Below are 16,393 nucleotides of genomic sequence, written 5' to 3' on the forward strand. Positions count from 1 at the left end.
TACCGGTTCGATGGTTTAGGTGGTCCAACCGATCAGACCGGTCTCAAAAACCGGAAAAATCGTATGATGTCATAATTATATTTAATTATATAAAAAATACAAAAAATAAAAAAAATATATATTTTTTAAAATTTCCGGTTTTGGCTGGTTTTACCAGTTCAACCGGACCGGTTTTTACCGGTTCACATGAATACTGGTTTTTAGCATTTAAGAACCGGATCCGAGACCAGTTCCCGGTTGAACCGGTCGAACCGGCCGATCCGGTTTTCAAAACATGGCAAACAACCACAATGAACGAAGTTATCATTAATTATCATGCAATTGCAGTTAATAATTTAATTTCTTCCTGAATACCAATATCCATTATATTCAAACGGGCTTTAGGGAATAAAGCCTTTACCCATTTTACGTGTCCAATATTGTCAAGCCGGACTCATATACTTCCTCTTCTAGAATTCTTTATTGCACAATAATGTCTACCTAATTTTACGTCAAAATCAAACATTGTATTGGATTTGCATGTCTGCTTAAACAAACATTCCACTATGACACTTCGCCCAAGCCTAGTACAAAAATTCTTATAAAATTTTTATAATAATACCCTCTTTAGAAATTTGGGAATACATAAGTGAGAAATATCTATGAAAGAAGATATTTTGTTTATGGGAGTTGATACTTCCACTTTTTTATTTTATGTGTCCACTTAAAATTATAATGTTATGATATTTTTGCCCTTATTGCTAATTTAATGTGAAAGAGATAAATGGGTTATATTTGCTCCTTATCTTCGCCGGAAAACACCATCACAGCCACCATTGTAACCCCCTGTTCTAACATTGAGATATGCACGACCCTATTTCTCGTTCACTCTTTCATCCAATCATCTTCTACATTCCACCAATTGCCATCAAACACCCGTCACCCCATCCAACATGCCATCATTCACATCCAGCCACCATCAACCAACAGCTGATAGCCGGCGATAAGTTCATCATCTTCTCCCAAGAATACTGTCATCACCAATACAATCATCTCACGCCACACGCCATTCCCACGCAACCTCCATCGTCTTCTTGATCGACCCAGTTGAACATAACTTTCATCATACACATGAACAATCATCACAATTCCACTTCAAGCCATTACCATCATCATTGCCACCCATGCTCCCTCTTCATTGGCTTCACCTTCACCAACACCATCACACCTGCAACAAGCAACCAAATCACCATGTACAACCCCCTTTATTTTTATGATAATCACCGTACATGTATGTTTGTTTGATCGAAATGAATATGAACGAAATCACATCTTATATATAAGAGATACTACAGTGATTATATATAATCAATTTGTATTTATCCATTTCAGCCTCTGGTGATTCAAAGCTATCAGATAATAACAATGCTAACAGTAGAATTGTTGGTGCTTTCACAGTGTTATTACAAGTCTGAAAGTATTCAAATTTGCTGATTTAAAAAAGGCTAAAAGAAAGTTTAGTTAAGATTTGGGTATAGATGATTTCGGATTCAGTCCATTCACGCCATCCAGAAACGAAGCAGAGATTGGGATAGAGACCTGCACACATAGTTGGAGCATCGATTGGGGATGGGTCTTGGTTTTATTGAAGGTGTATATAGGGATCGATTCAGAACGGGGACCGATTACGAAGGAGGGTCGGCGACTTGGAAGAAGTGATCGGAGTTTCTTGTATGACGACTAGGGTTAATGAAGAAAACGACGTTTGGTATATTTTCAATTTTTTCATATTTTTGAAAATTAAAAAGAAGGGAAAAATCTCAAAATAATATGATATCAAGTGGATGAATAAATTACTCCAGTGGAGATATCACGACCCTTTGTTTATGAAGGCAACTTACCTAACGTCCCTAAGACATTTGTTGAGCCTCACCAGGAACTAAGAACAAGAATGGACAATCTGTGTGACACCAAGACCAAACATTATAGGCATGAACTCATAGTTTCCATCCATAATAGCAACTAATATGAACACTAATGAAACATAGTTCCGTCTCAAAGGGATACAATATATGAACACAACAAGAAATATAGGTATTAGGGGCGACGCTATTAGAAACGACAGGGAGTATTAGGGACGACATGCGACCTGGCGCCTTTGTGTCGTCGCTAAAAGATTGGAGTCGCCGCTAAAGGGTCGCCTCTAATAGTCCACGTCGGCGATCCGTGTGACTTCCCCAGAGTGAATCGTGGTCGTTCGTTTTTGATATGATCCAACGGATATGGTTTCTCCGTACCAAGGTAATAACGACGACGTTAATAGAGACGACGTCGTCGTCGCTACTAGTCACCAAAAAAAAAAAGTGGGATATCTTCCCTCCAACTTGTCACCCCAATTGCCGTCTTGTCGCCGCAAATTGCATCGTCGCTAAAGGCTCCATCATATTTAGCTTCCGATCGTGTTTCAAAACAGGCGATAACAACACTAAACCTCCATCGTGTTTACCTTCCGACGATTTTCCGACGATTTTCCAGTGCAAATACTCCGATCCTCTCGATTTCTTAGGCGACCACCACCACAAAGCTTCTCCTTTCTCCTTTCCTCTTCACTCCTCTCTCTCTCTCTCTCTCTCTCTCTCTCTCTCTCTCCCCCACACACACACACACTTTTGGCCCAGGCTGCAGTGATACATTTTCCGGCGACAACACTCCGATTTTCCAGCATTTACAGCAACAGTAGGTGCTCCCTTCCCTCCTTTCTCTTTCAATTTCTTTTCTAAAACGAATTTGTGTGTTAATTTTGGATTTTGGTGTGATTTTGGTGGTTTCACAGCAACATCTCGGGTGACACCACCTCTTCTCTGGTGATACCACATCTACTCCGGCGATCTTGACCACCGCACCACCACCTAATCGATTTTCAATTTCCAGGTATGTTTTTTTTTTTTTTATGTTTTTTAAATAAGAAATGTTGGGCTTTATATGTGAAATGTATATGTATATGTGTATTTGTATATGAAATGTATGACTATGTATGAAAAAATGTGTGTATATGAGTATTTGCATGTGAAATATATATGTATATATATGTATTTGTATATGAAATGTATGTGTATGTATGAAAAAATATACGTATAAGAGTATTTGTATGTGAAATGTATGTATATGTGAAAAATCTATGTATATGGGTGTAGATATATGAAAATATCTATGTTAAAATGTATGTATGCATGTATATAGATGGAATGTATGTATTTGTATGTGAAATGTATATGTATATGTGTATATTTATATAAATATGTATGTATATGTGTGGATATGTATGTAAAAATGTGTGTATATGTTTGTATATATATTTAAAAATGTATATGTATGTATATGTGCGGATATGTATGTAAAATAAATACATCATAATAGATAATTTGTTTTCTATAAGCTAATGAAGAAACATTGGTCAAAAAGGTTTTTAAAAGAAAAAGAAATAAACCATAACAAATCAATTAAATAAATAACAAATATATAATATCGTTTAAAGTAAAATTTTGTAATAAAAAAAAAATTAAAAATTAAAATGCTAAATCTACTAAGTTATAATTATTCAAAATAGAAAAATAAAAAGAAAAATAAATTGATAAATCAAAATTGATCATAAAGGTTTTAAAAATAAAAAGAAGAAGAATAATAATAAACCATAATAAACTAATTAAATAAATAACAAATATATAATATCGTTTAAAGTAAAACTTAGTAATAAAACAAAATTAAAAATTAAAACTCTACGCTAAATCTACTAAGTTATAATTAATCAAAATAGAAAAATAAAAACAAAAATAAATTGATAAATCAAAATTGGTCAAAAAAGTTTTAAAAAGAAAAAGAAGAAGAATAATAATAAACCATAATAAACTAATTAAATAAATAGCAAATAGATAATATCGTTTAAAGTAAAATTTAATGATAAAAAAATTAAAAATTAAAACGTTACGCTAAATCTATTAAGTTATAATTAATCAAAACAAAAAAATAAAAACAAAAATAAATTGATAAATTAAAATTGGTCAAAAAGGTTTTAAAAAGAAAAAAGAAGAAGAATAATAATAAACCATAATAAACTAATTAAATAAATAACAAATATATAATATCGTTTAAAGTAAAATTTAATAATAAAAAAAATTAAAAATTAAAACGCTACGCTAAATCTACTATCGTTTAAAGTATCATGATATAATAAAAAAAACAAATTTAAGAAATATTCGGTTGTTATTTTCTCTTTGCTTCTCGATATATGTGTATTACATGATTGATTGTTTAAGAAACCTACCCTTGTGAATACTCTCCTGTTGTCTGGTTTTCTATTCCATCTGATTGAGCGGTTACTCTATCCTTATAAATATTCAATCCAAGGTCTACTTCTTGTAGAGTAAACACTAAAACCTAACTTATTTTTCAGTTGCAACATGTCTATTGATAAAACGTGGACTACTATTGAAAACCGTAAGTCTACCTTGTTCCAACAAGGACTTGAATCTTTTCTCGAGAGGTCCAAACCACATGTCGATAACAAAGGTCAAATTAGATGCCCGTGTAACAAATGCAATGTCAATAAATTTATACTACTAGCCATAATGAAATTCCATATACTTCAACATGGTTTTAGTCCACATTATATTATATGGAAGTATCACGGAGAAAATACAACTCACCCGGTTGTCGAAGACACACCGCGTAGTAACGAGATGGTCGATGTTATTGATGATGTTATGGGAGGTGTGATTGAAAACGATACCAACTGCAATGAAGGGAACCTAGATACAGACGGTAGAGGTGTTGATGTTGGATTTCAAAAGTTGTTAGAGGAACTCCAATTCAAATTATATCCTCGATGTTCGTTTTCATCCCTTGACTTTTTAGCAAAGCTGGTGCATATCAAGCTGATCAACAAATGGACTGATAGTTCATTCGATCAGCTTCTTGAGTTGTTGCAAACTGCATTTCCTGAAGGAAACAGGGTCCCCCCCCCCCCCCCCCCGTCACATTATGAAGCAAAAAAGACACTTAAAAAGATCGGCTTAGGTTATAAGTCAATACACGAGTTGTTGCAAAAATGTCCAGTTTGTAATGAGAGTCGTTGGGTTGATGAAAATACAAAGGGTAAGAAGGTGGCTCATAAGGTTTTACGATACTTTCCCGTGACCCCCAGACTACAACGTTTGTACTATTCAAGACACACAACTAAAGATATGATTTGGCATAGTACCGGACAATACAAAGATGGTACGATTATTCATCCCGTTGATGGTACTTCATGGAAAAAATTTGATATGAAGTATCCTGACTTCTCGAGGGAACCCCGAAACGTACGCTTAGGGCTTGCTGCTGATGGTTTTAATACGTTTGGTAACATGTGTAATCCTCACAGCACGTGGCCTGTCATACTCACCACTTACAATCTTCCACCATGGCTATGCATGAAAGAGTCATCTTTCATGTTGACCTTGTTGATTCCCGGCCCCAAAGGACCCGGGAAGGACTTGGATGTGTTCCTTAGGCCGTTGGTGGATGAGTTGAAGCAGTTATGGAGTTTCGGGGTACGTACTAAAGATGCAGCGGCAAATACATTCTTCAATATGAAATCGATGTTGTTATGGACAATAAACGACTTTCCTGCTCGTAGTAGTTTATCCGGTTGGCGCGGACAAGGGTACAAAGCTTGTCCGACTTGCAACGAAGACACCCCGTCATACCGAGTATCAAATAAAGTCGTATATATAGGTCATCGTTGGTTCTTAGATGCTGACCATCCATGGAGAAAAAGTTTGGACTATAATGGATAACATGAGACAAGAGGTCCTCCAAGAACGTTTAGTGAGGAAGAAATACAAGCGCAACACGCTCGTCCATTGTTTCGTCCACCGTGTAAAGTAGATGCTCAACGAGCTGGTATTAAGAGAGATCGTGAGGATTTCGAGTCGAATTGGTCCAAAAAGAGCATATTCTTTGAACTTGAGTATTGGTCTTCTCTGGAGCTGAAGCACAACTTCGATCTTATGCATGTTGAAAAAAATGTGGGTGAGAGTCTTGTGGGTACTTCTCTGATGAATGATAAGTCTAAAGACACATCAAATGCTCGGGCGGACTTGACAAAACTGAACATTCGGAAAAATCTATGGTTGAAAAAGAATGGAAACAAGTTCCATAAACCCCATCCACCTTACTCCTTCACGAAACCTGACCGCATTCGTTTTTGTAAGTTTATAAGAAATGTGAAACTGCTAGATGGGTTTGGATCTAACATCGGTAACAAAGTCAATGAAACCAATACTAACATTATTGGGTTGAAATCTCATGATTATCACATTCTTATGCAACGTTTGTTACCCATTGGAGTTAAAGGGGTTTTGGGGAAAGGTGTTTTTACACCAATAATAGAGCTTTGTATGTTTCTTAAGCAACTTTGCTCAAGAACATTGTCGGTGAAGGATATGAAAGAAGCGAAACCAACCATTATTAAAATATTGTGCAAATTAGAAGTGATCTACCCTCCTGCGTTTTTTGACATTATAGTTCATTTAGTTTTGCATTTACCTGATGAAGCTATTTCTGGAGGCCCAGTATGTATGAGATGAATGTATCCCTTTGAAAGGTATATGAAAAAACTAAAAAACTATGTCAGAAACAAGGCGAGGCCGAAAGGTTCTATAGCTGAGGGTTATGTCGCTGAAGAGGCATTATCATTTTGTTCGATGTACCTTAAAGATGTTGAGACTTGATTCAATCGCCTTAAAAGAAACGAGGATGTTATCATAAAAGAAACAAATTTATGGGTGTTTCAGTCTAAGTGTCGACCGACTAGTGGAAGGAAAATGAAAAATCTCAGTCTAGAGGAGAGAAAACATCTACATTGGTTTGTGCTTGATAATTGTGAGGAAATCATAACGTATATTGCATAAGTGTTCTTATCTTTTAATTCATTGCCTTTTTTTAATTTCGCATTTTGACTATATATATACATATATATATATATATATATATATATATATATATATATATATATATTTTGTAGGAAGGTAAAAAGTTTTTTTTTTCTACATATTTTTTTCGCGAACAAACAAAATAAATCATTAGATGATTCATTTGTAAGATGATTCAAGAGAAAAAATTCTCAAAAAAACATCTCGATGATTCATTTATACAATGAATTTGTTGTTATTCACTAAAATTATCATAAAAATGAATTGTTTCTTAATTTACTTAAAAATGAATCATAAATATGTTTTTTTGGGAATTTTTTCTTGTGATCATTTTACAAATGAATCATCTAGTGATTCATTTATTTTGTTCGTCAAACAAATATGTAGAAAATAAACTTCTTATCTTCCTACCAAAAAAAATTTCTTACCGGATCTATATATAGATAATAAACTTCTTATCTATATATATATATATATATATATATATATATATATATATATATATATATATATATATATATATTCATCAATGTAGTGAATTCAAATCATTACATCCTGAAAGTGATGAAAAAATCGAATTCCTAAATGATTCCTTCATAAGGTCTATGATATGCAAAAACAAAATTCTCCAGAGTTTAATAAGGAGTTATCGGCTCTTTCAATCGGTGTGCGTGCGCATGCCTTTACTTACACCGCTTGCATAGTGAATGGTGTTAGGTATATGGTACTTATGCGTGACGCCCAACGATCAACACAAAACTCGGGGGTTCTAACTGAGGGTGAGCATAAGCAGAAATATTATGGTCAGCTAGAAGAGATTATCGAGTTGCATTATCCTCATAAATATTCCACCGTACTTTTTCGTTGCAAGTGGTTCGATACTGCAGGAGTTAAATCTGATAATAATTTCACCAGTATCGACCCACAACGCGAATTGAGCAGCGAAGATCAACTCATATTTGCTACGCAGGCCAAGCAAGTATTTTACATCCAAGAACCTTCTCCAAATGACGAAAATGACACCCAACGGTGGGTTGTTGAAAATGTTAGTTATAGAAGAATTTGGGATCTACCGATGAATGATGTTGATCATGATCCCATTGAAAATGTCGACAATGATTCAACCGATGTCGTTTTTAGTAATGCTTCTTCTAATTTGACTCTCTCAATTGACTTTAGCCAGTACTTTCAAAATTCTCAATCGGTTGAAGATGATATTGAAGTTGACCCACCGACGAGTATCATCAATAATGTGTCTAATTGCGAGACTGATTATGATGAGGAAGATTCTGATGATGATAGTCATGTATCGGTAGACACTGAAGTGTCTGGGGGCGAGAATGATTAAAAAAAATCTTTTTACATGTAATTAGTAAAATAAAGTTTGTATTTGTTGTAGTCATATATATATATATATATATATATATATATATATATATATATATATATATATATATATATATATATATATATATATATATATTGTGTTATAATTTTTCAGGATGTCATTTTTTTTTATTGCATTGCTCCATCTCATGGTTGCTGTGATGGGTCATGGAGGCGACGGTGGTGACGAGCCACCACATCCGTTCGGTGGGGGTTTTGGTGATCACCAAAACGATGGTAATTATAATTTATTCTAATTCATTGTATTTCACATTGTATGTATATAAAAAATTATCTTGACTAATATTTTTTTATGCAGTGGTGCTTCCGAAACGAAGAGGCATGACGGTAAATAAAAAAAATCACAAACTCTATAAAGCTAACGGTGAACGGCCTCTTAAGATAGTATTTGATGTAAATACTATCATGCTGATTGGGGAGGTGTACGAATGTTTTATTCGGGAGGTTGGGAGCTATATGTGGCGGGACATCGGTTTTGATAAAGACACATGGACAAAGGTTTCTGAAGCCGAAAGGGTTGGAATGTTGCAGTATCTTTCGGTAAATTATTTATAAAGTTATATATTTAATATTTTTAATTTTGATTTATTTTTAATTTCTCTATTTTTTTTTTGTAGAGATGGTTTGATTTTGACATGATTACAAATCATCCCATGGCTTCAAATTATTGGGCATCATTGAACAATCGGATATGTGCACGGTATAGAGGCCGCAAAAATATTGCAAAAAACCGTTTTGATGATTTTGCAGGGAATGTGGAGGCAGTAAGGGCTCAAGCCCCTAGGGTATGGATCAGCAGCGTTGGAATGCTACTATTGACCGTTTCTTAACAGAAAAACATCGAAAACGATCCGCTGGAAACAAAGAATTCCGGAAGAAGCAAGTAGTGAATAATCGTGGAGGGACGTGCAGCTACGGTAGTGCTTGTTTCAAGAAAGTAAGTTACAATAATGTTTATTCAGTTATAACATATTTTTTAATGCTTATTCAAATATAGTATATTTTGCAATGTTAAACAGAATCTGAATAGACTAGAAGTATTTCATCGTACGCATGTAAATAAAAGAGGGGAATTTGTTGATCCATTGGTTGAAGAGCAATATGTAAGTTATTACTACTTAAAAATGAAATAGATTGTTGAATTTTTTTTGTTAGTTTTAACGTATATTAACAATCTTTGTGAAATACAGGATGCCTTAGTTGCTGAGGTTGCTCTACAGACTCATCATATAGCCGACTCTGGTGGTGATCCAGACACCATTGATTGGATCGCAATATTTTAGAAGGTGTTGGGTACTCGAAGGGGACATGTGAGAGGCATTGGGCCTAAAGCTTCTTCAGCTGCGGGTACAAGTGTTTCATCCCAATGACAGTCACAGTCACAAGCATCGCAACCAACACAGGTACTTGTTAAATTCTTAAAAAATTTGGTTGCTTTGTTATATTGTTAAGAACTTAATGTATTTGTAGTAATTTTTGGTAGCTCGGTAGTTTCTTAAATTGTTATAGACTTAATTGATTTGGTGTTTTGATAGTTTGATAGTTTGTTGAATTGTTCATAACTTATTTGTTTGTGATTTAATTGTAGGATGTTGATGTGAATGTTTTTCTTCAAAACTCGGCATTTGTGACGGCCATTGGAGACATTATTCGCCCGTTTAAAAACCAAGTCAACGAGGAAAATAACGATGAGGAGGACAGTGGGGAAGACGAAGACAACTAGTATTTCTTGTTTTATGATATGGAGGATGTTATTTTTGATTTGGAAAATAGTTGATGTATGATATATATTAAACGTTTGTTTAAGATTTATTAGATATGGTATGTTTGATGTTTGTTTGGAAAATAGTTTATGGAATATGGTATTTTTGATGTTTTTATATAATGTGGTATGTATTTATATATGTATTTTTATCAAAACAGCATTTTATAATATATATAAATTAATATTATAAAAAATAAGTTTTTCTCAAAAAAAAAAAATTAAATAAATAAAACAATTAGCAGCGATGCCTTTAGAGACGACTACTGTCAATTGTGACGACGTGGACGTCCGGCTAGTATTGCCGGAAAATCCTACCGGTTGCCGGAATATTAATAGGGACGACACTATTTGAGACGACAGTGGTGTGTTAGGGACGACAATTATTAGAGACGACAGTATTAAAAATGACATGGGGCTATTAGCTACGAGCTAATTGCGGCGATGCATTAGCGACGACGTGGCGTCGCTAATACTATTAGCGACGACAGAGATGATCAATTGCGATGATTTTTATCGCCGCTAATGGTTAGTATTTTTGTAGTGGAATAACATTGGGATATATGAATAACATTGGGTGAACGAAAACTAGAAAGATATGAATCTTAAATGTTTTGCAAAAATCCATGGTATCAATAATATTGAAATTATAACTTAAAAAGAATGAGAGATATTTTTCAAAATCTAATTAATAGTATTGGGTGAGTGGAAATTAGATATGAATCATGAATGTTTTGCAAAAATCAATGATATCAATAATATTGAAATTATAACTTAAAAAATGATCGATATTTTTTCCAAATAATCTTACCGTACATGCTAGAGCTACAAAATAATCTTCAAAAAAAAGTCTTAGAATGTCTTTGTTGATGTTTGTAAATGTTCCCGTCTATATTCTTTTATGAATAAAATGGAAAATCTGGAAGATTAGAAAATTTATTATTTTGTACAGTGAATTCATTTTTAACTATAATATTATAATTCAGGACTAAAAGCTAACACGCATCACAAAGAAAAATACGTTTTTTAGGTAACTTTTCAACTTAGTCAAAAAAGCATGCTACAACAAACATAGTCATCGGTCCCCTATGCAATCAAATATTTTTAGATGTTGAAGTATTGGCAAACTATTTTAAACTAGCAAGGGTTAAAAATACTTTCCAACAATAATCACAATAAGGAACACAGATCTCACCAATTTAAAGAGAGTAGAGTAAAATGGTAATGTTAAATTCTCAATTGAGCTATGTAAATATATTGTTATATAATAGATTGATGAATTCTCAAAGACAATTACATAAGAATATATAGAGAATACCTAAAACCTAATGGTAAAACTTAGGGTTTAGGCTAAAACCCTTTAGGGTTTTGCCATTAGGTTTTAGGTAGTCTCTATATATTATTATGTAATTGTCTGTTGATAATCAATCAATCTATTATCTAACATGGTATCAGAGCTATAGGATAAAACTTAACTATTAATCACAATCCATAGTCACCGCCTTCTACCTCGACCTTCTCTAATAGTCATCGGAGGTGCCTTCATTATGTTCTATATTTTTCATTTTTGTCACTTTTCTGCCTAAATAATAAAATAGCTACCAGTAGAGGTGAGCAAAAACCGAACCGCAAACAAAAAAACTGAAAAAACCGCATAAACCGAAACCGAAATGAAAACCGATGGTACGGTTTTTAGTTTTGCAAAAACCGAAAATACTCGGTGCGGTGCGGTTTCTAATCTCGCAAAAAACATAAAAAACCGAATCCCACCGCACACACACACATATATATATATATATATATATATATATATATATATATATATATATATATAAAGTGTTGATATTTGTAAGAACCAAGAACTTATGACAATTAAAATTTTTATAAATATAAATATCTATCTTATCTATCGGAAGATGATTTTATATATTTAAGCATACAATCAGTGGTATTTACAATAACAAACAATGGTTATGACATTTTTTAACATTTAAATGTGAAGAGTACTAGTAGTGATGACAGTATCATTTTTATGAATACATTAATTGATATTATTGCATGTACATGTGAAACAAATGTTATATTAATTCGTATTATGTTCAAGCATTAGAAACATGTTGGATGAGTGGTTATGTAATTTGATTTCAAACCAATAGGTGGTGGTATCAGTTCATCTCCAAAAAATGATTAACACTCCTCATCTAAGTCAAAGTAACTCACAAAGTTACGTGAGTTTTAGTAAAAAGGCAAAATAAAAACCCCAAAAAAAAAAAACTAACAAAAAACCATAATAGAAAAACCAAACCACAAAAAACTGCAATAAAAACCACAAAAACCGAACCGCATAAAAACCGAACGGTGCGGTTTCTAAATTTCAAAAAACCGAAGTTGCGTTTTTCGGTTCGGTTTTGGCCAAAAACCTCACCGAACCGCATCATGCCACCCCTAGCTACCGGCACCAAATTAGAGCTCTTTCATCGGTTTGTTCCATTACATCATCTACTTCTACCTCCTCCTTAGATGACCCCTGTCCCTAAGCCTTATGCCTCCTCATTGGTTGGCTATTTCTTCAGATCTCTTTTCCAATTCAACCCCTTTTGATGTTGTCTGTGCCTCCCTCGATTGCACCTTCTCTGCGGGACAACCTCTGATTAGTAGTCATTTCTTTCTTCATCAAAATTGCAGTTGCCGATCTCGCCGGAATTGGCTCCGTCCGTCGCAGCTAGAGCCCTCTTTTTTGTCGTTGCCTTTCTGCGAACTCCTCTATCGTTGGTTGCATGATCATCGTCGTTGCCGCCAATCTTCTATTTTTCTACAGTGGAATTGTCTATGGCTGCCGCTTCTTCTTTGACGAGCAGTCGATGTTAGCTGCAATTTTTACAGCTCTACCACTGCCGATGTCGCAATCTTCATCTAGTTTTTATGTTTTCTTCTTTTATTTTTTCTTCCAGTTTAATCATCTTCACCTGATCAAGCTGCGGGCGGATGTTACTGATTAGGGTTTAGGCCAAACCCTTTAGGGTTTTGCCATTAAGTTTTATGTATTCTCTATATATTCTTATGTAATTGTCTTTTGAAAATTAATTAGTCTATTATCTAACATATATGAAAATGTAAACTTTGTTACAATTTTTTTTTTTTTTTTTTTTTTTTTTTCTGATGTTTGTTTAGTCTCTAGGCTAATCGCTATTGTAGGCATGTAGCCAACTTATTGTGGTGTTAATTCAAGGGATAATGCTATAAAAACTTTTAAGTTTGGCGATTTGACCTTTTTTTATTTAGTGTGCTAGTGCGTGAAACTTGTATACTTATTTTCATTTGCGGAATTTTGCTGGTACTGGCCACCATCCGGTAACAACCTTGCATGGCAATGCCATGTACGCACCGAGTCAGCTCCAAAAAATCAAACCAAATTGGAGCTAGAAATGTATATATCAAGAATCGAACTCCAGGTCATCGTCATACATGCACAAATTTTTTTTCATTAAACCGCAAGGAACGACTGTTCATTATTCCTTTAGATTAATATATAATCTATTACAAATACCTACCTTTTCATATAATATACATTATCATGTATAAAAATACTTAAGTTTTTTTTTTTTTTCATATTATTCATGTAAGTTTTTTTTTTTTTTTTTTTTTTTTTTTTTTTTCATGCAAATTATGTATAGACGTATTAATATATGTAAAAGCTTACATGAATAATATGAAAAAAAAACTTAATTAAACACAATTATACATACTTTTTAAATAGGTTATTGTTGAATATATCTCTACTTTAATTAAACACAATTATATTTCTAAAAAACATATTTTGTTTAACAACTCCAAAGTATGTATCCACACTTTTTAATACATAGTTTGAGATGCATTCATCTTCAAGTGTATATCCATTATGGTGGTAGATGTATACCATATATTTGGATGTTCTCGAGTGAATAATTCAAAAATGTTACACTAATCATACGTAATGAAATAACAATAGTAGTATTTATAAAACCGTTTTTGGGGTGAATTTTTACATATACAAATACATTTATACATAATTTAAATGAATAATAATAAAAAAATGTGCTTAATCCTCTCTAATAATCTTCCCTAATAAATGAAAATAATTTTGACACATGACACTCTCTCATTAACTTAAACACATGTCATTTTTTGGTATTTTTGATTAATTATTTTTTCCATTTGTCATTTTTTCATTTTTTTATATTTTCTTAATTAACACATCATATTTACATCACAATTAATAATTGCTTAATTGAAAATAACCAATAAATTATAATTATAGTATTTATATAGTATTTAATATGTTTCCTTTTAAATTTAAATTTTAAATTTTAAATTTCAAATCTAAAATTTTAAATTTAAATAAAATTTTATTTAAACTTTTGTGTTTAAATTTTTTTATCATACCCGTATAACATGCGGGTCTCACACCTAGTAAATGAATAATAAAAAAAAATGTGTTTGGTAAATCATTCTTAATAAATGAAGGTTTTTTATGCGACATGTCAATCTTTCATGAGTTTTGACACTTTTCATTTTTGTAGTATTTTTAAATAAATATTTTTTCCATTTGTCATTTTCTCATTTTTTTTATATTTCTTAATTAACACATCATATTTACACCTTAATTAATAATTACCTTAATTGAAAATAACAATTAAATTACAATATTACAACTCATATAATATTTAATATATTTCCTTTTAAATTCAAATTTTAAATTTTAAATTTCAAATTTAAATAAATTTTTGTTTAAACCTTCATATATATATATATATATATATATATATATATATATATATATATATATATATATATATATATATATATATATATATTTTATCCAACCCGTATAACATACAAGTCTCACAACTAGTGAATAATAAAAAAAAATAGATATTTATATAATATATATGAATAATATGTATTTAGTGTTGATTTTTACATAAATTAATATATTATACATAATAATACTTATTTATTATATGAATAATATGAAAAAAAATACATATTTTCATAATTAATGGGAAGGAGTAGTGAACAAATGCTCCTTGTGGCTTAATGGAAAAGCCACTTGGCATGTATGGGGAATGTCCGAAGGTTGATTTGTGTGTATATACACATTTTGGCTTCCTTTGGTTCGATTTTTTGGATAAAGAGAAAATCATGCGGACTAGCAAAAAGTCTAACTGATGGCCTACATGGCGCGCAATGTAAAGTAATGATCGGATGGTGATCGGGTTTACCTACAAATTGCTACAAATGAAAATAAATATAAAAAAAAATAATCTGCAGGTTTCTTGCATTACCACACCAAAAATCAATAAAGTTGTAAAATTGTAAATTCCTGAAGGGTTTTTATGGTATCATCTTTTAGATCAATTCATTTTTATGTGATATAATATCAACTGGGATACCGGGATGTTACTCTTGTGGTCAGTAGGGCCACGTGAGCAAGGATTGCCCTAAGAAGGGCTTGGTATGTTTCCACTGCAACCAAAATAACCATAAAAGGCCGATTTTCCAAGGTTGTAGGGAGGGGGAGGAGCAGTGGCAGCGCCCGCGCCTGCCACTATGAGGATTACCGATGGCCGCCCTGTTAAGGCGGAAGCTCCAGCAGTGAAGAGCTGTGCATTTCAGCTGACTACCGAGGAGGCTCGGGCTGTGCCAGACGTTGTGGCTGGTACATGTTCATTCTTCTTTGCTTTACGTATATCTGTAGTGCTTATTTTATATGCATTGTGCTCGTATGAGGACCTTTATGGTTAATGGTATGTCGGCGCACGTTTTGTTTGATTCGGGTGCTACCCGATCTTTCGTGTCTCTTGCACTTAGCAAGAAGTTCTGGGACACGCCAGGAGCTCTAGAATCCCTGCTCGAGGTAGAGATTGCAGATGACCGCACTATGACTGTTGCGAGGGTGTATCGGGAATGTGTCCTGAATGTGCTTGGCGAGAGGTTTCACGTTGATTTAGTCCCTATACCGTTGCGAGGATTGAAGGTGGTTGTTGGATGGACTGGTTAGGGGCCAATGGGGCCATGATTAATTGCGAGCGTCAGTTGCTGAGGGTTCGAACCCTTAGTGGGGGAGAACTGGTGATACATGGTGAGAGAGCCTCTCAGGGGCCAACTCTTTCTTCGACTGCGATGGCAAGGAGGTTTCTACAGTAGGGTTATACGGGATATCTACCTTACATCTCAGATACATGCCCATAACAGATAATCCACAAGCGCAACGAGACTCCAAAAACTATAAAAC

At 33.3% G+C, this 16,393-nt stretch overlaps 1 protein-coding gene across 1 annotated transcript; it reads left to right on the forward strand.

Annotated features, from left to right (window-relative positions):
• Positions 1-4,715: 4,715 nt before the first annotated feature.
• LOC145010504 (uncharacterized) lies at positions 4,716-6,605 on the forward strand. Its single transcript, XM_078969039.1, has 2 exons — positions 4,716-5,680; positions 5,825-6,605. Exons 1-2 carry the CDS (start codon positions 4,716-4,718, stop codon positions 6,603-6,605), a joined length of 1,746 nt encoding a protein of 581 aa, XP_078825165.1.
• The last annotated feature ends 9,788 nt before the right edge of the window (positions 6,606-16,393 follow it).

The sequence above is a fragment of the Lactuca saligna genome, chromosome 1, assembly GCF_052625555.1.
Source record: "Lactuca saligna cultivar CGN05327 chromosome 1, ASM5262555v1, whole genome shotgun sequence".
Taxonomy (NCBI): Eukaryota; Viridiplantae; Streptophyta; class Magnoliopsida; order Asterales; family Asteraceae; genus Lactuca; species Lactuca saligna.